The 25600-nt window shown below is 40.3% G+C and overlaps 1 protein-coding gene across 5 annotated transcripts in view; it reads left to right on the plus strand.

Annotated features, from left to right (window-relative positions):
* The window catches only part of LOC139761047 (ATP-dependent DNA/RNA helicase DHX36-like), a 189584-nt gene that overhangs the window by 115229 nt on the left and 48755 nt on the right, over positions 1–25600 (plus strand). For all 5 annotated transcript variants that reach the window (XM_071684847.1, XM_071684856.1, XM_071684818.1 and 2 more), the window contains 4 exons: positions 2973–3174; positions 14723–14911; positions 20689–20861; positions 23453–23523. In XM_071684847.1, coding sequence (XP_071540948.1) covers positions 2973–3174; positions 14723–14911; positions 20689–20861; positions 23453–23523 — 635 coding nt within the window. The remainder of the gene's footprint in view (positions 1–2972; positions 3175–14722; positions 14912–20688; positions 20862–23452; positions 23524–25600) is intronic.

Genomic DNA, 25600 nt, shown 5'->3' on the forward strand with positions numbered 1-25600 from the left:
TGTTCAAGATTAGCTGTGTGTTAAATGAGGACATAAAAAGAGCAGAGGTGAAACAAAGCATAAAGTGAAGATATGATTGTGGAAACTACTTAAATTTCAATGAATCTTTGGTCATGTACATTGAGAAATATAGTCCAGTGGCCAGAAACTAGGGCTTTGTGTAGAGGGATTCTGTGAAATTTACACTAAAAGAGTAGGAACAATAGTTATTTTGAGCCTCAAATACAAAGGGAATGGTAAGAAAGAGGAAAGAATGGTTTGATTAACAAATGCAAATGGCATTGGAGCTGAAAGATGTGCACTGACAAAGAAATAGACAGCACTTTAGCCAATCAGCATTTACAAGCTTTAAGAGATCAATGAAGCTATATAGACCTTTTGAAATATTGTTTAAAGTGTCACTAGAGAAAAGCAAAGTGCAAAGGGAATGGAAAAGGGGAAGCATCATATTTATTTGTAAGAAAGGAGACTGGGAACAATCACTGTACTACTGACTGATTTCACAGATGAGTGTGTTTTTCATTGTTTTGTCTATCTATTCACCTTATCTCTGATGCCCGTTCCCTCTGGGAACTCCCATCAAGGCGATGGCTATGGCAAAAGATCTCTACATGACCCTTCGTTATATGCCTCCCTCGCATACATCTTTCCATGCCTTTGTCCATTGTTTCTCTTCCCCCAGTACTCTTCCACTCTCTTTCACCATGTCACAGATGGTCTTCCTTTCACACCAACTTTTTTAATCATGCTGTCATACATTCTCCTTGTAAACTCCTGGATCTTGCATTCTTTCCACATGCCCACCTCAAAATATTGTTTCACCCACTCTTTTACACCAAAGTTCCCTACCTTAGTATTTCCTGCCAAACCAGATATCTCATACACCAACTCATTTCTTCTTTCCATTTAGTCACAACTCATGCTCTTCTCAGATAGCTTATTTCCACAACCTGGATTCTTGATCTCTGTGACTCATTCTGTTTCCACGTTTCGGCTGCGGAGGTCAGGGTCAGGAGGACTATGCTGTCCCTTAATCTTTTCATCACTTCCATACTTACACTTGTACCCTTCATTATTCTATTAAGGGACCCAGTGACCGTTCTATCCTACTTATCTCCCTTATCTGACCTTCCATGTCACCAAACTTAACCAAGATAGTTCCCAAATACTAAACTTCTGTCACCTCTTCCAGTCTATCTTCCCCTAACTCTTCAACACAGTTGAGCAGACTTTCTTCTCTCACTTTATAAGGCTTTGCTGAATCTTTGCTTTAACTGTTTCCTTTCAAACACCATTACATTTACTTGCATTTCCTTTCAATCACCTCTGCTTCCCTACATCATAAAACACACAGTCTTCTTCAACTCCTATTCACTCTCAACAAACAACATGGTATCATCTGCAAACAGGCTGTCAGTAGCCATCATACCTCACAACCACATTCTGTCTCTGCATCCAGTTTCTCTAGTTTTACTTTCATCTTTCGTATAACTCCATCCATGTATATATGTTAAAAAGTGACATCATAAGGACCTGCCTCACACTTACATGTACACCAAAACTTCACTTAACTCTCCATCCACTCTTACACTTGTATTTGCTCCTCTATGGAAGGCTTTCTCACCATCCAACAGTTGTTCCTCTACCCCTTATATCCTAAACACATGCCATTAAGCATTCCACATGACTTTGACATATGCTTTCTCCATAAAAGCTGTTTATAGCTTCTTGCCTGTCACTAGATATTTTTCCATAGTCATTCTCAACACAAAAATCTGATCCACATCCCCTACCTCTCCCAAAACCTCCTTGCTCTTCACTTATTTTACATTCTTTTCCTTCCATCACTTTATCAATCAATGCACTTATCTACACTTTTCCTGGTATACTTAAAAAGACTTTTCCCTATAATTGCATATTATAACAAAAGTCTTGGATACATATGAGAGAGTGAGCTCTGTCCTATGCAAAAGGAAGGCTAGATGAACTGTTTGCATCTGCTATTCTTGACTAATGTAAATGACTTGCTTGAAGGCATAGACTCCTACCTGAATGTGTTTGCAGATGATGTAAAGGTCATGGATTGCACCAGTTTACAAGATAATCTAAGCAGACTCCACAAGTGGTCTAAGGCATGGTTGAAGAAATTCAACTTGAGCACATATAAGGTAATGACGATGGGGCAAAGTGAAAGAAGGCTCAGTATGATTATTATTTAGCGGGATATAAGCTTCAATATTCTGTGTGTGAGAAGGAATTAAGAGGCAACATCATCCTAACCTTGTTGCCAGAATCCCAAATCAGGAGCCTAGTTTAGGAGACAAACTGTCTAATGGCAAATATTAGAATGGCTCTCAAGTATATGGATAAGGAATTGATTAACAAGCTCTTCATATTCTACATAAGGATCAGAGTTAGAATATGCTTCTTAAGTTTGGCCACTTCACCTAAAAAACACAAAGAGCTAAGAGAATAGACAAAATCCAGTGGAGGGCAACGAAGATGATATCAGAGTTAAAATAGCCGAGTTGCGCTGAAAGACTAGAAGCCTGAAATTTGCCCATCTTGGTAGAGGTATTCATAAGGTACTTACAGCGAACTGTACTTCAAAAGATATGAGACAGGACCACCAGAGGACAAAGCACAAAATTAAGCAAGAAAACTTAAAAAAATGTAAAGATGTGCTTCTGTAGTATGAGATGTGTTAAATGGAATAAAATTACTGAGGATGTGGATAATTCAGACAGCATACATATATTAAAGAAGTTTTGTGACTGGAGAGAATGTTCAACTGATGATCACCTATGAGTGTAGAACTCACTCCCTGTACAGTATAAATAGGTAATTTCACTTCTATTCATGTCCTTAGAATTTCAGGGAGCAGCTACATTAGTTTTAGAACCTTATTTTACTGTGGAACAGAAAGGCATCTCCCCTCTCTCATAACTGATTATTTTTCATTTTTATCTCAGTGTACAGAAAGGTGTGTGTTACCATCTGTACACCCGTGCTAGGGAACAAACCTTGGATGAATATCCTCTGCCTGAAATTCAACGTACTCGTCTTGAGGAGATTATTCTTCATGTTAAGATCTTACGATTAGGTTCTGTCAAGCCATTCCTTTCAAAAGTGATGATGCCTCCTGATGAGTCTGTTGTGGATGTATCACTGCAGGTAAGAAAAATTTTGGGTTCTAGAGGGAGAAAAGTTGAATTTCCGTCATGACCAGATTAGATTTTCAGGAAAAGGAACCAACTCTTCCTAATCCATTTATAATTTGATGTCATTTGTTTTAATCTGTTCCCAAGTTTTTTGCCCACAACAAATGGTTTACCATGTTGTTTTTGCTGTTTTGTATTTTTTTCTATCTTCTTGGGTCAATCACTTAAAACTTGGGTGTTACATACCATGGATCAGTATGTTGTAATGCCTTTTCTATTTTTCTGATTTGTCATATATAAAGGTTTTTATATGGTCAAAGGTCAAACAATCCCAAAGGCATTCACCATTATGTCTCCCATAGGAAGACATGTTTTTGCTAAGTATCCTCCTCCTCCTTGCCTGATGCTGGTTCTTGACTCACCCCAGGTCTTACCTATTCCTGTGTCTTATCCCTCTCTGCAATGTACCAATAAAAAAAAGAGCGTGGTTGAGAGAGCAGAAGAGGGTGTTTTGCAATGGTTTGGGCACATGGATAGAATGAGTGAGGAAAGATTGACCAAGAGGATATATGTGTCGGAGGTGGAGGGAACGAGGAGAAGAGGGAGACCAAATTGGAGGTGGAAAGATGGAGTGAAAAAGATTTTGTGTGATCGGGGCCTGAACATGCAGGAGGGTGAAAGGAGGGCAAGGAATAGAGTGAATTGGAGCGATGTGGTATACCGGGGTTGACGTGCTGTCAGTGGATTGAATCAAGGCATGTGAAGTGTCTAGGGTAAACCATGGAAAGCTGTGTAGGTATGTATATTTGCGTGTGTGGACGTATGTATATACATGTGTATGGGGGTGGGTTGGGCCATTTCTTTCGTCTGTTTCCTTACGCTACCTCGCAAACGCGGGAGACAGCGACAAAGCAAAAAAGATGGTATTGCAGTGGAATTTATTAAGAAAGGGGGTGACTGTATTGTTGACTGGTTGGTAAGGTTATTTAATGTATGTATGACTCATGGTGAGGTGCCTGAGGATTGGCGGAATGCGTGCATAGTGCCATTGTACAAAGGCAAAGGGGATAAGAGTGAGTGCTCAAATTACAGAGGTATAAGTTTGTTGAGTATTCCTGGTAAATTATATGGGAGGGTATTGATTGAGAGGGTGAAGGCATGTACAGAGCATCAGATTGGGGAAGAGCAGTGCGGTTTCAGAAGTGGTAGAGGATGTGTGGATCAGGTGTTTGCTTTGAAGAATGTATGTGAGAAATACTTAGAAAAGCAAATGGATTTGTATGTAGCATTTATGGATCTGGAGAAGGCATATGATAGAGTTGATAGAGATGCTCTGTGGAAGGTATTAAGAATATATGGTGTGGGAGGCAAGTTGTTAGAAGCAGTGAAAAGTTTTTATCGAGGATGTAAGGCATGTGTACGTGTAGGAAGAGAGGAAAGTGATTGGTTCTCAGTGAATGTAGGTTTGCGGCAGGGGTGTGTGATGTCTCCATGGTTGTTTAATTTGTTTATGGATGGGGTTGTAAGGGAGGTAAATGCAAGAGTCCTGGAAAGAGGGGCAAGTATGAAGTCTGTTGGGGATGAGAGAGCTTGGGAAGTGAGTCAGTTGTTGTTCGCTGATGATACAGCGCTGGTGGCTGATTCATGTGAGAAACTGCAGAAGCTGGTGACTGAGTTTGGTAAAGTGTGTGGAAGAAGAAAGTTGAGAGTAAATGTGAATAAGAGCAAGGTTATTAGGTACAGTAGGGGTGAGGGTCAAGTCAATTGGGAGGTGAGTTTGAATGGAGAAAAACTGGAGGAAGTGAAGTGTTTTAGATATCTGGGAGTGGATCTGTCAGCGGATGGAACCATGGAAGCGGAAGTGGATCATAGGGTGGGGGAGGGGGCGAAAATTTTGGGAGCCTTGAAAAATGTGTGGAAGTCGAGAACATTATCTCGGAAAGCAAAAATGGGTATGTTTGAGGGAATAGTGGTTCCAACAATGTTGTATGGTTGCGAGGCGTGGGCTATGGATAGAGATGTGCGCAGGAGGATGGATGTGCTGGAAATGAGATGTTTGAGGACAATGTGTGGTGTGAGGTGGTTTGATCGAGTAAGTAACGTAAGGGTAAGAGAGATGTGTGGAAATAAAATGAGCGTGGTTGAGAGAGCAGAAGAGGGTGTTTTGAAATGGTTTGGGCACATGGAGAGAATGAGTGAGGAGAGATTGACCAAGAGGATATATGTGTCGGAGGTGGAGGGAACGAGGAGAAGAGGGAGACCAAATTGGAGGTGGAAAGATGGAGTGAAAAAGATTTTGTGTGATCGGGGCCTGAACATGCAGGAGGGTGAAAGGAGGGCAAGAAATAGAGTGAATTGGAGTCATGTGGTATACAGGGGTTGACGTGCTGTCAGTGGATTGAAGCAAGGCATGTGAAGCATCTGGGGTAAACCATGGAAAGCTGTGTAGGTATGTATATTTGCGTGTGTGGACGTGTGTATGTACATGTGTATGGGGGGGGGGCATTTCTTTCGTCTGTTTCCTTGCGCTACCTCGCAAACGCGGGAGACAGCGACAAAGTATAAAAAAAAAAAAAAAAAAAAAAAAAAAAAAAAAAAAAAAAAAAAAAATATATTTATATATATATATATATATATATATATATATATATATATATATATATATATATATTTATATATATATATATATATATATATATATATATATATATATATATATATATATATATATATATATATACATATATATAGTTGAGGGAATAATTGGTATACATGGGGTGTTCAGTGTTGTAAATGGAAAAGGTGAAGAGCTTGTAGCTTTATGTGCTGAAAAAGGACTGATGATTGGGAATACCTGGTTTAAAAAGAGACATATACATAAGTATACGTATGTAAGTAGGAGAGATGGCCAGAGAGCGTTATTGGATTATGTGTTAATTGATAGGCGCGTGAAAGAGAGACTTTTGGATGTTAATGTGCTGAGAGGTGCAACTGGAGGGATGTCTGATCATTATCTTGTGGAGGCGAAAGTGAAGATTTGTAGAGGTTTTCAGAAAAGAAGAGAGAATGTTGGGGTGAAGAGAGTGGTGAGAGTAAGTGAGCTTGGGAAGGAGACTTGTGTGAGGAAGTACCTGGAGAGAATGAGTACAGAATGGAAAAAGGTGAGAACAAAGGATGTAAGGGGAGTTGGGGAGGAATGGGATGTATTTAGGGAAGCAGTGATGGCTTGCACAAAAGATGCTTGTTGCATGAGAAGCTTGGGAGGTGGGCAGATTAGAAAGGGTAGTGAGTGGTGGGATGAAGAAGTAAGATTATTAGTGAAAAAGAAGAGAGAGGCATTTAGACGATTTTTGCAGGGAAATAATGCAAATGAGTAGGAGATGTATAAAAGAAAGAGGCAGGAGTTCAAGAGAAAGCAGGAGGTCAAGAGAAAGGTGCAAGAGGTGAAAAAGAGTTGGGGTGAGAGAGTATCGTTAAATTTTAGGGGGAAAAAAAAGATGTTTTGGAAGGAGGTAAATAAAGTGTGTAAGACAAGGGAACAAATGGGAACTTCAGTGAAGGGGGCTAATGGGGAGGTGATAACAAGTAGTGGTGATGTGAGAAGGAGATGGAGTTAGTATTTTGAAGGTTTGTTGAATGTGTTTGATGATAGAGTGGCAGATATAGAGTGTTTTGGTCAAGGTGGTGTGCAAAGTGAGAGGGTTAGGGAAAATGATTTGGTAAAACAGAGAAGAGGTAGTAAAAGCTTTGCGTAAGATGAAAGCCGGCAAGGCAGCGGGTTTGGATGGTATTGCAGTGGGATTTATTAAAAAAGGGGGTGACTGTATTATTGACTGGTTGGTAAGGTTATTCAATGTATGTATGACTCATGGTGAGGTGCCTGAGGATTGGCGGAATGCTTGCATAGTGCCATTGTACAAAGGCAAAGAGGATAAAAGTGAGTGCTTAAATAACAGAGGTACAAGTTTGTTGAGTATTCCTGGGAAATTATATGGGAGGGTATTGAATGAGAGGGTGAAGGCATGTACAGAGCATCAGATTGGGGAAGAGCAGTGTGGTTTCAGAAGTGGTAGAGGATGTGTGGATCAGGTGTTTGCTTTGAAGAATGTATGTGAGAAATACTTAGAAAAGCAAATGGATTTGTATGTAGCATTTATGAATCTGGAGACGGCATATGAGAGAGTTGATAGAGATGTTCTGTGGAAGGTATTAAGAATATATGGTGTGGGAGGCAAGTTGTTAGAAGCAGTGAAAAGTTTTTCTCGAGGATGTAAGGCATGTGTACATGTAGGAAGAGAGGAAAGTGATTGGTTCTCAGTGAATGTAGGTTTGCGGCAAGGGTGTGTGATGTCTCCATGGTTGTTTAATTTGTATATGGATGGGGTTGTTAGGGAGATGAATGCAAGAGTTTTGGAAAGAGGGGCAAGTATGCAGTCTGTTGTGGATGAGAGAGCTTGGGAGGTGAGTCAGTTGTTGTTCACTCATGATACAGTGCTGGTGGCTGATTCGTGTGAGAAACTGCAGAAGCTGGTGACTGAGTTTGGTAAAGTGTGTGAAAGAAGAAAGGTGAGAGTAAATGTGAACAAGAGCAAGGTTATTAGGTACAGTAGGGTTGAGGGTCAAGTCATTTGGGAGGTAAGTTTGAATGGAGAAAAAGTGGAGGAAGTGAAGTGTTTTAGATACCTGGGAGTGGATTTGGCAGCGGATGGAACCATGGAAGTGGAAGTGAATCATAGGGTGGGGGAGGGGGCGAAAATTCTGGGAGCATTGAAGAATGTGTGGAAGTCGAGAACATTATCTCGGAAAGCAAAAATGGGTATGTTTGAAGGAATAGTGGTTCCAACAATGTTATATGGTTGCGAGGTGTGGGCTATGGATAGAGTTGTGTGGATGTGCTGGAAATGAGATGTTTGAGGACAGTATGTGGTGTGAGGTGGTTTGATCGAGTAAGTAATAATAGGGTAAGAGAGATGTGTGGTAATAAAAAGAGTGAGGTTGAGAGAGCAGAAGAGGGTGTTTTGAAATGGTTTGGTCACATGGAGAGAATGAGTGAGGAAAGATTGACCAAGAGGTTATATGTGTCAGAGATGGAGGGAACGAAGAGAAGTGGGAGACCAAATTGGAGGTGGAAATATGGAGTGGAAGAGATTTTGAGTGATCGGGGCCTGAACATGCAGGAGGGTGAAAGGCGTATGAGGAATAGAATGAATTGGAAAAAAGTGGTATACTGGGGTCACCGTGCTGTCAATGGATTGAACCAGGGCATGTGAAGCGTCTGGAGTAAACCATGGAAAGTTCTGTGGGGCCTGGATGTGGAAAGGGAACTGTGATTTCGGTGCACTATTACATGACAGCTGGAGACTGAGCGTGAACGAATGTGGCCTTTGTTGTCTTCTCCTAGCACTACCTCACACACATGAGGGGGGAGGGGGTTGTTATTTCATGTGTGGCGAGGTGGCGATGGGAATGAATAAAGGCAGACAGTATGAATTATGTACATGTGTATATATGTATATGTCTGTGTGTGTATATATGTATACGTTGAGATGTATAGGTACGTATATTTGCGTGTGTGGACGTGTATGTATATACATGTGTATGTGGGTGGGTTGGGCCATTATTTCGTCTGTTTCCTTGCACTACCTCGCTAATGCGGGAGACAGCGACAAAGCAAAATACATAAATAAATAAATCAGCAAACAACAACTGACTCACTTCCCAAGCTCTCTCATCCACAACAGATTGCATACTTGCCCCTCTTTCCAAAACTCTTGCATTCACCTCCCTAATAACCACATCCATAAACAAATTAAACAACCATGGAGACATCACGCACCCCTGCCGCAAACCGACATTCACTGAGAACCAATCACTTTCCTCTATTCCTACTTGTACACATGCCTTATATCCTCGATATAAACTTTTCACTGCTTCTAACAACTTACCTCCCACACCATATATTCTTAATACCTTCCACAGAATATCTCTATCAACTCCATCGTCATATGCCTTCTCCAGATCCATAAATGCTACATACAAATCCATTTGCTTTTCTAAGTATTTCTCACATACATTCTTCAAAGCAAACACCTGATCCACACATCCTCTACCACTTCTGAAACCACACTTCTCTTCCCGAATCTGATGCTCTGTACATGCCTTCACCCTCTCAATCAATACCCTACCATGTAATTTCCCAGGAATACTCAACAAACTTATTTTTTTTTTTTTTTTTTTTCATACTATTCGCTATTTCCCGCGATAGCGAGGTAGCGTTAAGAACAGAGGACTGGGCCTTTGAGGGAATATCCTCACCTGGACCTCTTCTCTGTTCCTTCTTTTGGAAAAAAAAAAAAAAAAAAAAAAACGAGAGGGGAGGATTTCCAGCCCCCCGCTCCCTTCCCTTTTAGTCGCCTTCTACGACACGCAGGGAATACGTGGGAAGTATTCTTTCTCCCCTATCCCCAGGGATAGATATATATATATATATATATATATATATATATATATATATATATATATATATATATATACATATACATATATATATATATATATATATATATATATATATACACAGATACAGATATTTTTCATACTTGTTTGCCATTTCCCATGTTAGCAAGGTATCGCCAGGAACAGACAAAGAAAGGCCACGTTCACCTACGTCCATTCTCTACTTCTCATATGCAATGCACTGATACCACAGCCCCCCGTCCACAACCAGGACCCACAGATGTTTCCATGCTTTCCTTTGGCTACTTCATATACCCTGGTTCAGTCCAGAAAGGGTCTTTAGGGTCTGGCTATGGAAAGGGGGCTGAAGTCTCCGTGCAGTGCTCTTAAGAACTAGAGAATGGACACGAGTAAGTGCTGTCTTTGTCTATTCTTGGCACTAACTTATGGATGTGGGAATTGGTGAACAAGCGATGCTGTTATCCATCATTTCCCTGCTCCTGATAAGAGGAAAGTCTTGAAGCTGCAGAAGCCCCATAATGTGGTTCTGGGATTGTATGGTTAATAACATTATATATCTTTGAAAGATATACTGTATAGGGCTAGGTGGATTTTCAATTACCATGTCAGTACTAGTAACGTATACATCTTGATCATAACTACTTTTTCTTAACTTGCTTAACAAACTTATACCTCTGTAATTTGAGCACTCACCTTTATCCTCTTTGCCTTTGTACAATGGCACTGTGCATGCATTCCGCCAATCCTCAGGCACCTCACCATTAGTCGTACATACATTAAATATCCTTACCAACCAGTCAACAACACAGTCACCCCCTTTTTGATAAATTCCACTGCAATACCATCCAAACCTGCTGCCTTTCTTGCTTTCATCTTCTGCTAAGCTTTTACTACCTCTTCTATGTTTACCAAATCATTCTTCCTAACCCTCTCACTTCGCACACCACCTCAACCAAAACACCCTATATCTGCCACTCTATCATCACACACATTCAACAAACCTTCAAAATACTCACTCCATCTCCTTTTCACATCACCGCTTCTTGCTATCACCTCCTCAATTGCCCCCTTCACCGATGTTCACATTTGTTCTCTTGTCTTACGCACTTTATTTACGTCCCTCCAAAACATCTTTTTGTTCTCCCTAAAATTTAATGATACTCTCTCACACCAACTCTCATTTGCCCTCTTTTTCACCTCTTGCACCTTTCTCTTGACCTCCTGCCTCTTTCTTTTATACATCTCCCTGTCATTTGCACTGTTTCCCTGCAAAACTTGTCCAAATGCCTCTCTCTTCTCTTTCATTAATAATCTTACTTCTTCATCCCACCACTCACTTCCCTTTTCTACTCTGCCCACCTCCCACGCTTCTCATGTTATAAGCATCTTTTGTGCAAGCCATCACTGCTTCCCTAAATACATACCATTCCTCCCCCACTCCCCTTACGTCCTTTGCTCTCACCTTTCTCCATTCTGCACTCAGTCTCTCCTGGTACTTCCTCATGCAAGTCTCCTTCCCAAGCTCATTTACTCTCACCACTCTCTTCACTCTCTTGCACCTCTCAGCACATTAACATCCAAAAAGTCTCTCTTTTGCACGCCTATCAATTAACACATAATCCAATAAGGCTCTCTGGCCATCTCTCCTACTTACAAACATATACTTATTTATATCTCTCTTTTTAAGCCAGGTATTCCCAATCACCAGTCCTTTTTCAGCTCAGAAATCTACAAGCTCTTCACCATTTCCATTTACAACACTGAACACCCCATGTACACTAATTATTCCCTCAACTGCCACATTACTCACCTTTGCATCAAATCACCCATCACTATAACCCGGTCTTGTGCATCAAAACTACTAACACACTCACTCAGCTTCTCCCAAAACACTTGCCTCTCATGATCTTTCTTCTCATGCCCACGTGCATATGCACCAATAATCACCCATCTCTCTCCATCCACTTTTAGTTTTACCCATATCAATGTAGAGTTTACTTTCTTACACTCTATCACTTACTCCCACCACTCCTGTTTCAGGAGTAGTGCTACTCCTTCCCTTGCTCTTGTCCTTTCACCAACCCCTGACTTTACTCCAAAAACGTTCCCAAACCACTCTTCCCCTTTACCCTTAAGCTTTATTTCACTCAGAGCCAAAACATCCAGGTTCCTTTCCTCAAACATACTACCTATCTCTCCTTTATTCTCATCTTGGTTACATCCACACACATTTAGACACCCCAATCTGAGCCTTCGAGGAGGATGAGCACTCCCCATGTGACTCCTTCTGTTTCCCCTTTTAGAAAGTTAAAAGGCAGCGGGTTTGGATGGTATTGCAGTGGAATTTATTAAAAAAGGTGGTGACTATATTGTTGACTGGTTTGTAAGGTTATTTAATGTATGTATGACTCATGGTGAGGTGCCTGAGGATTGGCGAAATGCTTGCATAGTGACATTGTACAAAGGCAAAGGGGATAAAAGTGAGTGCTCAAATTACAGAGGTATAAGTTTGTTGAGTATTCCTAGGAAATTATATAGGAGGTTATTGATTGAGAGGGTGAAGGCATGTACAGAGCATCAGATTGGGGAAGAGCAGTGTGGTTTCAGAAGTGGTAGAGGATGTGTGGATCAGGTGTTTGCTTTGAAGAATATGTGTGAGAAATACTTAGAAAAGCAAATGGATTTGTATGTAGCTCTTATGGATATGAGAAGGCATATAATAGAGTTGATAAAGATGCTCTGTCATGTGTACGTGTAGGAAGAGAGGAAAGTGATTGGTTCTCAGTGAATGTAGGTTTGCAGCAGGGATGTGTGATGTCTCCATGGTTGTTTAATTTGTTTATGGATGGGGTTGTTAAGGAGGAGAATGCAAGAGTTTTGGAAAGAGGGGCAAGTATGCAGTCTGTTGTGGATGAAAGAGCTTGGGAAGTCAGTCAGTTCTTGTTCGCTGATGATACAGCACTGGTGGCTGATTCATGTGAGAAACTGCAGAAGCTGGTGACTGAGTTTGGTAAAGTGTGTGAAAGAAGAAAGGTGAGAGTAAATATGATTAAGAGCAAGGTTATTAGGTACAGTAGGGTTGAGGGACAAGTCAACTGGGAGGTAAGTTTGAATGGAGAAAAACTGGAGGAAGTGACGTGTTTTAGATATCTGGGAGTGGATTTGGCAGCGGATGGAACCATGGAAGCAGAAGTGAATCATAGGGTGGGGGAGGGGGCGAAAGTTCTGGGAGCCTTGAAGAATGTGTGGAAGTCGAGAACATTATCTCGGAAAGCAAAAATGGGTATGTTTAAAGGAATAGTGGTTCCAACAATGTTATATGGTTGCGAGGCATGGGCTGTAGATAGAGTTGTGTGGAGGAGGGTGGATGTGCTGGAAATGAGATGTTTGAGGACAATATGTGGTGTGAGGTGGTTTGATCGAGTAAGTAATAATAGGGTAAGAGAGATGTGTGGTAATAATAAGAGTGTGGTACAGTAGGGGTGAGGGTCAAGTCAATTGGGAGGTGAGTTTGAATGGAGAAAAACTGGAGGAAGTGAAGTGTTTTAGATATCTGGGAGTGGATCTGTCAGCGGATGGAACCATGGAAGCGGAAGTGGATCATAGGGTGGGGGAGGGGGCGAAAATTTTGGGAGCCTTGAAAAATGTGTGGAAGTCGAGAACATTATCTCGGAAAGCAAAAATGGGTATGTTTGAGGGAATAGTGGTTCCAACAATGTTGTATGGTTGCGAGGCGTGGGCTATGGATAGAGATGTGCGCAGGAGGATGGATGTGCTGGAAATGAGATGTTTGAGGACAATGTGTGGTGTGAGGTGGTTTGATCGAGTAAGTAACGTAAGGGTAAGAGAGATGTGTGGAAATAAAAAGAGCGTGGTTGAGAGAGCAGAAGAGGGTGTTTTGAAATGGTTTGGGCACATGGAGAGAATGAGTGAGGAGAGATTGACCAAGAGGATATATGTGTCGGAGGTGGAGGGAACGAGGAGAAGAGGGAGACCAAATTGGAGGTGGAAAGATGGAGTGAAAAAGATTTTGTGTGATCGGGGCCTGAACATGCAGGAGGGTGAAAGGAGGGCAAGAAATAGAGTGAATTGGAGTCATGTGGTATACAGGGGTTGACGTGCTGTCAGTGGATTGAAGCAAGGCATGTGAAGCGTCTGGGGTAAACCATGGAAAGCTGTGTAGGTATGTATATTTGCGTGTGTGGACGTGTGTATGTATATGTGTATGGGGGGGGGGGGTTGGGCCATTTCTTTCGTCTGTTTCCTTGCGCTACCTCGCAAACGCGGGAGACAGCGACAAAGTATAAAAAAAAAAAAAAAAAAAAAAAAAAAAGTGGTTGAGAGAGCAGAGAGGGTGTTTTGAAATGGTTTGGTCACATGGAAATAATGAGTGAGGAAAGGTTGACCAAGAGAATATATGTGTCAGAGGTGGAGGGAACGAGGAGAAGTGGGAGACCAAATTGGAGTTGGAAAGATGGAATGAAAAAGATTTTGAGTGATCGGGGCCTGAACATGCAGGAGGGTGAAAGGTGTGCAAGGAATAGAGTGAATTGGAACAATGTGGTATACTGGGGTCAATGTTCTGTCAATGGATTGAACCAGGGCGTGTGAAGCGTCTGGGGTAAACCATGGAAAGTTGTGTGGGGCCTGGATGTGGAAAGGGAGCTGTGGTTTCGGGCATTATTGCATGACAGCTAGAGACTGAGTGTGAACGAATGGGGCCTTTGTTGTCTTTTCCTAGTGCTACCTCGCACACATGAGGGGGGAGGGGGATGGTATTCCATGTGTGGCGAGGTGGCGGTGGGAATGAATAAAGGCAGACAGTGTGAATTGTGTGCATGGGTATATATGTGTGTGTCTGTGTGTGTATATATATGTGTACATTGAGATGTATAGGTATGTATATTTGCATGTGTGGACGTGTATGTATATACATTGTGTATGGGTGTGGATTGGGCCATTTCTTTCATCTGTTTCCTTGCGCTACCTCGCAAACGCGGGAGACAGTGACAAAGCAAAATAAAAATAAATGAATAAATAATAATAATAATATATAGCTAAATGTATTTTTTTTCTTTTTTCAGATGCTTCAAGCAATCAATGCACTGGATGAGAGTGAAAACTTGACTCCTCTTGGTTTCCATCTGGCCCGCCTTCCAGTGGATCCACTGACTGGTCGCATGCTTCTCATGGCTGCAATATTTTCCTGTGTTAGACCTATCTTGACGGTAGCAGCATCTCTCTCCTTTAAGGATCCATTCATAATTCCAGTGGTAAGAACATTTTACTTTTCCCCACCTTGTTCAGTGATTCCTGTATGTTTTGAGAGGATCTCAAAGATCTTCAGAAGCTAAAAACCTCTCACTCTCATGTGTTCTAGAGAAGTAAGGGGCACTTATTTCTTACAAACCACCCATTCATATTGGTTCAGATCCCACCCTGTACATAAGGAACCTCACTTGGCAAGGATGTCATCATCCCACTAATTGACACTGTTTTTGCATTCAAAATAGAACCATATTTTGTGGTGAATGGTGACATTTTTTTCCCCCTCTCTGTTTTACTTTTTATCACAGGTTTTAAATGCATAGGCCCCCATATATGGTAGGGACTAGAATGGTGAAGTCCCAGATTGATGACAGTGATTCAAACCCTGTTGTGCTAGTTTGAGTCAAACATCAACCAGTCGAACCTCCACTAGTCTGGCACTGCCTACAGACCTTGACTGTCTTTACTGTAGACAAGAGGCTTCCATAGTGTGATCATGGAGGAATGGGGCTTATTTGTTTTGAAGAGATTATTTTTCACAGAGTTAGGAGCATTTGAGAGTAACTTGTGGACATAAATCACTCCCCAAGTCACAGTAGGCAGATTGGAATCACTTGTTCCACTAACATGTTATTCCCATGCTTTGCTGTGCCATGAAATAGTGGGACACCATGGCCCATTTATCAGGGCAGTTATAGCATAATCCCAGTAAAAAATAAGTTTTTGTATAGAAAAGCTTGCTCAGTGGCACCTTTGTTTGGATTTCTGTATCTTTTCTCAATCATTTGTGTGTCTGGAGATCATCTTATTATCGTCTGATAATGATTTTAGGATTTTCAAAGCGTGTACTGAGTCAAAAGGTTTTTAAGTTTTATTTAGCATATAGAGAGATAACTAAATCTTTTTCTAAATTGGATACCCTTATGAGTAGTCCATCTCTTTTAAGGCTTTTGCTATACCTTGCTCTTGTATGTCAGTTAAGCCGTGATGCACATTCCTGAAGCTCCTATGAAATACAATTTTTTCATTCCCTGAGTCATCATTGGAGGATATAAAGGGAAATTATTGGTCATTTTTCTTTCCAAAAAGTCCTAATGTCCTTGCTAGTACAGTACACCAGTACACCAGTGATATACTGATTGATCTTTTCAATGATGAAAGGCTGATCCAAGCAGGATTCTATCACAGAGTCACTTAGATGATAGCCATTAGTACAAGTACATCCTGTATAGATGATCATACATGATGGGACCTTACATTTTTTTAAAAAGCGTAAGATGAGATAATTTCATATCCGAGTCATCAGTGGGGCATATAGGCTAAACTGGTGATCCTACAGTACCATCCCCAATGACAGGCAAAGGGTGCACAAGGAAATGGTTTATCTTTCTGTTTTAGTTCCTTCCAGTTTAAGTCCCATAATCATGCAAGTCATGGATGCATGAGGGAAGAATTCCACCCACAAGGCTGAATGTAAAAGAACAATATTAAAGCTTTAGTTCTTAATGTTTGGGCTTATTGTTGGGACTTGGCTGTGGGTCTGACAAGTCCTTTACGCATCTCTTAGATAGAGGAAAAGTGCTATTACTACCTAGATTTTGGCAGTCTGAGAATTTGACACTTTTGAGGAAACAGGAGCACTGATCCAGTGTACTTTAGTTTTCAACAAGGCTGGAGTATACTCCTCTCTTTAGAATGTGTATGTGTTTATTAAGAATATATATGTACATCAATATTGATTAAAGTAATACTACACATGGATTTATGAAAATCTTAAGTGATTGTATGATAGTTTTGAGTTTATGATAATTCTAATGAGAAAAGCTGGGATCAGTGTGCATAAGGTATTTTGAGTTTTATGAAGCAAGAGTGTGGGAATATGTGATAGAGTGTAAGAATGTGAATTCTAGATTGATATGGTTAAAACTGAAAGTGGATGGAGAGAGATGGGTGATTATTGGTGCCTATGCACCTGGTCATGAGAAGAAAGATCATGAGGCAAGTGTTTTGGGAGGAGCTGAGTGAATGTATTAGCAGCTTTGATGCACGAGACCAGGTGATAGTGATAGATGATTTGAATGCAAAGGTGAGTAATGTGGCAGTTGAGGATATAATTGGTGTATATGGGGTGTTCAGTGTTGTAAATGGAAATGATGAAGAGCTTGTGGAATTGTGTGCTGAAAAACGACTGGTGATTGGGAGTACCTGGTTTAAAAAGAGAGATAAACATAAGTATACTTATGTGAGTAGGAGAGATGGCCAGAGGATGTTATTGGATTACGTGTTAATTGATAGGCATGTAAAAGAGACTTTTGGATGTTAATGTGTTGAGAGGGGTAGCTGGAGGGAAGTCTGATCATTGTCTTTTGGAGGTGAAGGTGAAGATTTGTAGAGGTTTTCAGAAAAGAAGAGAGAATGTTGGGGACAAGAGAGTGGTGAGAGTAAGTGAGCTTGGAAAGGAGACTTGTGTGAGGAAATACCAGGAGAGACTGAGTGCAGAACGGCTAAAGGTGAGAGCAAATTACGTAAGGGGAGTGGAGGAGGAATGGGATGTATTTAGGGAAGCAGTGATGTTTTGCACAAAAGATGCATGTGGTATGAGGAAGGTGGAAGGTGGACAGATTAGAAAAGGTAGTGAATGGTGGAATGAAGAAGTAAGATTGTTAGTGAAAGAGAAGGGAGAGGAGTTTGGAAGATTTTTGTTGGGAAGTAGTAAAGATGACAGAGATGTATAAAAGAAAGCGGGAGGAAGTTAAGAGAAAGGTGCACGAGGTGAAAAAGAGGGCAAATGAGAGTTGGAGTGAGAGAGTATCATTAAATTTTAGGTTGGATGAAAAAAGATGTTTTGGAAGGAGGTCAGTAAAGTGCGTAAGAGAAGAGAACAAATGGGAACATCGGTGAAGGGGGCAGATAGGGAGGTAATAACAAGTAGTGATGAAGTGAGAAGGAGATGGAGTGAATATTTTGAAGGTTTGTTGAATATGTTAGATGATAGAGTGGCAGATATGGGGTGTTTTGGTTGGGGTGGTGTGCGAAGTGAGAAAGTCAGGGAGAATGGTTTGGTGAACAGAGAAGAAGTAGTGAAAGCTTTGCGGAAGATGAAAGCTGGCAAGGCGGCGGGTTTGGAAAGTATTGCAGTGGAATTTATAAAAAAGGTGACTGTGTTGTTGATTGGTTGATAAGGATATTCACTGTATGTATGGATCATGGTGAAGTGCCTGAGGATTGGCAGAATGCATGCATAGTGCCATTGTACAAAAGCAAAGGGTATAAAGGTGAGTATTCAAATTTCAGAGGCATAAGTTTCTTGAGGATTTCTGGGAAATTATATGGGAGGGTATTGATTAAGAGGGTAAGGGCATGTACAGAGCATCAGACTAGGGAGGAGCTGTGTGGTTTCAGAAGTGGTAGAGGATGTGTGGATCAGGTGTTTGCTTTGAAGAATGTATGTGAGAAACACTAAGAAAAACAGATGGATTTGTATGTAGCATTTATGGATCTGGTGAAGTCATATGATAGGGTGGATAGAGATGCTTTGTGGAAGGTATTAAGAGTATATGGTGTGGGAGGTAAGTTGCTAGATGCAGTGAAAAGTTTTTATCAAGGATGTAAGGCATGTGTACAAGTAGGAAGAGGGGAAAGTGATTGGTTCCCAGTGAATGTCTGTTTGCAGCAGGGGTGCATGATGTCTCCATAGTTGTTTAATTTTGTTTATGGATGGGGTTGTTAGGGAGATGAATGCTATAGTTTTGGGAAGAGGGGCAAGTTTGCAGTCTATTGTGGATGAGAGAGCTTGGGAAGTGAGTCAGTTGTTGTTCGCTGATGATACAGTGCTTGTGGCTGATTTGGGTGAGAAACTGCAGAAGCTGGTTACCGAGTTTGGTAAAGTGTGTGAAAGAAGAAAGCTGAGAGTAAATGTGAATAAGAGCAAGGTTATTAGTTACAGTAGGGTTGAGGGACAAGTCAATTGGGAGGCAAGTTTGGATAGAGAAAAACTGGAGGAAGTGAAGTGTTTTAGGTATCTGGGAATGGATTTGGCAGCGGATGGAACCATGGAGCGGAAGTGAATCACAGGGTTGGGGAGGGGGTGAAAGTTCTGGGAGCGTTGAAAAAATTGGAAATTGAGAACGTTATCTTGGAAAGCAGAAATTATGTTTAAAGGATTAGTGGATCCAACAATGATATATGGTTGCAAGCCGTGGGCTATAGATAGAGTTGTGCGGAGGAGGGTGGATGTGCTGGAAATGAGATGTTTGAGGACAATATGTGGTGTGAAGTGGTTTGATTGAGTAAGTAATGAAAGAGTAAGAGAGATGTGTGGTAATAAAAAGAGTGTGGTTGAGAGAGCAGAAGAGGGTGTTTTGAAATGGTTTGGTCATGTGGAGAGAATTAGTGAGGAAAGATTGACAAAGAGGATATATGTGTCAGAGGTGGAGGGAATGAGGAGAAGTGGGAGACCAAATTTGAGGTGGAAAGATGGAGTGAAAAAGATTTTGAGTGATCGGGGCCTGAACATGCAGGAGGGTGAAAGGTGTGCTAGGAATAAAGTGAATTGGAATGATGTAGTATACCGGGGTCGACGTGCTGTCAGTGGATTGAACCAGGGCATGTGAAGCGTCTGGGGTAAACCATGGAAAGTTTTGTGGGGCCTGGATTTGGAAAGGGAACTGTAGTTTCGGTGCATTATACATGACAGCTAGAGACCGAGTTTGAATGAGTGTGGCCTTTATTGTTTTTTCCTAGCACTACCTCGCGCACATGCGGGGGGAGGGGGTAGTCATTTCGTGTGTGGCAGGGTGGCGACGGGAATGAATAAGGGCAGACAGTAAGAAATATGTACATGCATATATATGTATATGTCTGTGTGTGTATATATATGTATATGTTGAGATGTATAGGCATGTATATGTGCGTGTGTGGATGTGTATGTATGTACATGTGTATGTGGGTGGGTTGGGCCACTCTTTCGTCTGTTTCCTTGCGCTACCTTCGCTAATGTGGGAGACAGCGACAAAGTATGATAATAGTAATAAATTTTTTTTTATCCATATGAAGCTATTTCTACACTTCACAAGAAATTTAATACTGGAAACCAGATACCCTGCTCTTATATCATGCATCTGGCAGTGCAGACAGAGCTGCATTACCTTAAAGATTTGCACATGTTGATAGCAAAAGGACGGGCAAATCCAGCCGAGTCCTACATTGTTGCCATCTGAAGAGATTACCCTGTTCATTTTCATTACTAAGAATGCTTAAGGATTTTTTTTTTCATAATTACTACTACACAGGGGGGGTAAGCCACAAAACTAACTTGCTGCATTGATTAGGTCAAGGAAAATTTAGCAAGTACAGTACAAATACTTTCTTGAATAATTGAATAATTGTAGAGAAGAAATGAAATGGTGCCACTGTTTGGAGGCTTGATTGATATGGGGACAGAAAAGTACTCTTGTTTGGCATTTTAATCTGTATGGAGAAATATTGAATAATGCCATCTTTTTGGGTTTTCTGGTTAACTGAGTCATTGAGAAATGGGAAATCACTGTGCTAGAGTTCAATAGAGTTCATAGTTATGGTAGACTGTTGGTTTTGTGGGTGTAATGATAGTGAAAGATTTTTGCTGTAAGAGCGAAAGATTTTTGCTGTAAGAGTGAAAGTTTTGATCGTCCATATGAAGTCATGGAAAGAAATGTGTATTTATATTGATTTATGTACTTATGTTGTGAAAGAAATCTCAAAATGGATTTCGGATAATATTTTTCTACCATTTTCTTATCAGGGCAAAGAACGTGCAGTTGATGATGTCAAGAAAAAGCTTAGCAAAGGTACTAAAAGTGACCATATACTTCTAGTCACAGTTTATGATGGCTGGGAACGTGCATTGCAGCACCGTCAAGACAAACATTACTGCTGGGACAATTTCCTTTCCTCCTCTGTATTACATCAACTCAAGTAAGACATCCATTTTACCATTATATTCTTCTGAAATTGATCCATCAAGCAGAGAAGTGTATCTGTTTTTCACTAAAGACTAGATTGTGTTGGTGATTCAAAATGTATTGCTGCTCAGCAGCATAAGAATAGAAATATAAATCCATCTGTATAGGCTACATTACAGTTTAGTTGAAATTATAGCATCTTCAGAGTGATTGCCGTTTAGATACTGAAATTTACACCTCATCAGTTTATGGAAAAAGTACTAAATAACCAATATGAATGTATGTAAAGAAAGTTTTTTCAGATGAAAGAACTAAAATTCCTTACAGTGACGCAGTAAGTATACATCCTTTGTGGTATCCCCCTTCTTTGCATGTTAGAACATTTCAGGAGAGAACAATCAACTGGTATAGAAACTTGCCAGGGACAGAGTCACTGGTTTCATGTATCTCTGTAAATACCTTACCCCTCACCATCTTTGCGTGGCAAGATACACACATGGATCATTTTTTTAATATCGTCTTTGCTATTTTCATTAGGATTTTTCTGATCAGCAACATAATTGGTTTTATCATTGTCAGTTTTCTTTTGGTATTTCACTTTTTCTTTTGGTATTTCACTTCCTTTTGATGCTGAGTTTACCAGAAGTTGGTAAATTGCTATACTTGTCAATTGCTGATTAGTTTTTGTTATTTATTTTGATTTATATTTATTAGTTTATATGGTACATACTTTCTTGGAGTGCTTCCAGTGTTTTTGATGGCTTAGACTTTTTATTATACTATTTACTATACCTTTATTCTAACTTTCTAAAAGGGGAAACAGAAGGAGTCATGCGGGGAGTGCTCCTCCTCCTTAAAGGCTCAGATTGGGGTGTCTAAATGTGTCTGGATGTAACCAAGATGAGAAAAAAGGAGAGATAGGTAGTATATTTGAGGAAAGAAACCTGGATGTTTTGGCTCTAAGTGAAACAAAGCTCAAGAGTAAAGGTGAACAGTGGTTTGGGAGTAAAGTCAGGGGTTTGGTGAGAGGACGGGAGCAAAGGAAGGAGTAGCACTATTCATGAAGCAGGAGTTGTGGGAGTTATGTGATAGAGTGTAAGAAAGTAAACTCTAGATTGATATGGGTAAAACTGAAAGTGGTTGGAGAGAGATGGATGATTACTGGTGCCTATGCACCTGTTCATGAGAGGAAAGATCATGAGAGGCAAGTGTTTTGGGACTTTGATGCATGAGACCAGGTTATAGTGATGGGTGATTTGAATGCAAAGGTGAGTAATGTGGCAGTTGAGGGTATAATTGGTGTACTGTATATGGGGTGTTCAGTGCTGTAAATGGAATGGTGAAGAGCTTGTGGACTTATGTGCTGAAAAAGGACTGGTGATTGGGAATACCTGGTTTAGAAAGAGAGATATACCTAAGTATACGTACGTGAGTAGGAGAGATGGCCAGAGAGCATTATTGGATTACTTGTTAATTGATAGGTACCTGAGAGAGAGAATTTTGGATGTTAATGTGTTGAGAGGGGCAGCTGGAGGGATGTCTGATCATTATCTTTTGGAGGCAAAGGTGAACATTTGTAGAGCTTTTCAGAAAAGAAGAGAATGTTGGGGTGAAGAGAGTGGTGAGAGTAAGTGAGCTTGGAAAGGAGACTAGTGTGAGGAAGTACGAGGAGAGATTGAGTGCAGAATGGAAAAAGGTGAGAGCAAAAGACATGAGGGGAGTGGAGGAGGACTAGGATGTGTTTAGGGAGGCAGTGATAGCTTGCACAAAAGATGCTTGTGGCATGAGGAAGGTGGGAGGTGGGCAGACTAGAAGGGTAGTAAGTGGTGGGATGAAGAAGTAAGATTATTAGTGAAAGAGAAGAGAGAGGCATTTGGACAAGTTTTGCAGGGAAATAGTGTAAATGACTGAGAGATGTATAAAAGAAAGAGGGAGAAGGTCAAGAGAAAGGTGCAAGAGGTGAAAAAGAGGGCAGATGAGAGTTGGGGTGAGAGAGTATCGTTAAATTTTAGGGAGAAACTCTCTTTGAGAGAGAGAAAGCAAGTTAAATATGTTCAGTGTATTACACTATAAAAGAAGTAAGATTGAACTCTGCTTTGTTGTACGTTCACTAACAAAACAAGCTGAAATTGATAAAGATAATCTAGTGACACTTTACAAGATTGAGGGAATGAAAGATTGTAATTCAGTGAAAGGTTAAGAGAACTAGAACTTTATAGTTTGAAAAGAGAAATGTAATAGATCTAAAAAATTTCACATCAGGGAAGAAACACAGTAATCAGATTTTCAAGAATCCTTTTGAATGTCACAAACGCACCAGACAAAAAATTTACAAGAGCACTTAGTTGAATATGAAAACCTACAATAGGTAAGAAAAGAATCCTTTAAAAGCTGTTTAGGTAAATGGTTAATAGTGGTTCCAAGTGAACCCAAAATGACTCCTTTGCAATGCTCTTGGTTTACTGTAGCAAACAGTAACACTGTCATCAAAGAAGTGGTACATGCAGTAAGTGTTACAAATTAGCCCAGTTTCCTAGCAAAATTTCATTTATTATGGAGACTGAATCTTAATTCACTTTTTAAAGCTGCAACCATTTGTTTCAGGAATATGCGGAGACAGTTTATGGGATTACTGCATGAACACAAATTTGTCAGCACACAGAACCCTCATGCAGGTAAGATGTTAACAAAGCTTGGTACAGATCTTGTCTTTTAAAGGAATATTTTTGATGTCAGATGTTTTCTTTTTGTTTTCTACCTAAAGTAAAAGTATTTGGCCTCATTTATATATTTTATTATTTATTTTATTTTGCTTTGTCGCTGTCTCTTGCGTTAGTGAGGTAGCGCAAGGAAACAGACGTAAGAATGGTCCAACCCTCCCACATACACGTATATACATACATGTCCACACACGCAAATGTACATACCTATACATCTCAACATATACATATATATATATCTTTCTTTTCTTTCAAACCATTCGCCATTTCCCACATTAGCAAGGTAGCGTTAAGAACAGAGGACTGGGCCTCTGAGGGAATATCCTCACCTGGCCTCCTTCTCTGTTCCTTCTTTTGGAAAATGAAAAAAAAAACGAGAGGGGAGGATTTCCAGTCCCCCGCTCCCTCCCCTTTTAGTCGCCTTCTGCGACACGCAGGGAATACGTGGGAGGTATTCTTTCTCCCCTATCCTCCATCTTTCCACCTCCAGTTTGGTCTCCCATTTCTCCTCGTTCCCTCCACCTCTGACATATATCCTCTAGGTCAGTCTTTCCTCACTCATTCTCTCCATGTGACCAAACCATTTCAAAACATCCTCTTCTGCTCTCTCAACCACACTCTTTTTATTACCACACATCTCTCTTACCCTTTCATTACTTACTCGATCAAACCACCTCACACCACATATTGTCCTCAAACATCTCACTTTGGCCTTGTATTGCCAAGAATTTGCCAGTAGAAAAATCTCTACAATTTGATTAACACTGTAATTGCCTGTTTGAAGTGTGTGGGGAGGGAGTTTTACGCTTAAGAGGGTCCATCTCTTGAACATTTCCTGTTATATACAGTTTCTTAAATGTATGTATGCTGTCTTTATTAAACATGTCCTCAGTCATTCTTTTTCCAATAGCTACCACCCTTATACTATAAAAGTACTTCTTTACATCTTTTTTAACAAGTTTTTTGCTAAACCTTATATGCTATTCTCTGGTTGCTCTGTCCTTATGCCTCTCGAAAAACTGTTCACTGTCCATATCATTGATCTGTTTTAAAAACATTAAGGTTGTGAACAAGTCATCCCTTACTCTCTTAAAGCCTTTCCTTGTAATTCAGCTCTCTTAACTCTGGTACCATCTTTGTTGCTGTCTCCTGTACATTCTCTGTTAGCTTTTTGTGCTTCTTTGATAGTTTGTCTCCTCAACTATTTCCCTAATGATTATTAGTATCTTTTGTGAGCACAATCTTGAATTCATTCATCCATGAAAGTGTAGATCTGGACAGCAAACTGAAATCATTTGAAGATGGCTGTGAGTATGGATGTGTAGGTTGTGTGTGTATTTTCTTTTCACTAATGTCCCTATTGTCAATATATTGAATTTTCTCCGAGAGGGTATTGGTTCAAACGTTGATGGAATTCCTTGTAGTCACATTGTCAGATTAGAATATGTGTAGGTAATACATCATTCACCTTAATGGAAAATATTTTACTGAGAGGTTTGGCATGACCATGGGTAATTCTTTACCATCAGTGTTGTTTTATTTGTACTTGGAATATTTTAAAACTAGTTTGTTGAGTAATATTTTTCAATTTATTTATTTATTATACTTTGTCGTTGTCTCCCGCTTCAGCTAGGTAGCACAAGGAAACTGACGAAAGAATGGCCCAACCCACCCATATACACATGTAATATACAGCCGAATACTGTTATGCAGTTCAAATATGTTGGTGAATTATTGTTTTTGGCATGGCCATGCATATATTGCATTGTTTTTTACAAGACTAAATAACTTGTCCCAGCCTATAAACTTCACTGTTTCAGAAGAAAATAACAATAGTTTATCCCTCTTGGATGTTGAGATAGCCAAGGTATGTGAAAAACTGAAGTGTTCCAAAAACTATCTAACATCCAAAATTATGTTCATTTTTATTCTAGTCATCATGTTAATGTGACTGTATTATTGACTGGTTGGTAAGGTTATTTAATGTATGTATGACTCATGGTGAGGTGCCTGAGGATTGGCGGAATGCGTG

The sequence above is a fragment of the Panulirus ornatus genome, chromosome 3 (genome assembly GCF_036320965.1).
Source record: "Panulirus ornatus isolate Po-2019 chromosome 3, ASM3632096v1, whole genome shotgun sequence".
Classification (NCBI taxonomy): Eukaryota; Metazoa; Arthropoda; class Malacostraca; order Decapoda; family Palinuridae; genus Panulirus; species Panulirus ornatus.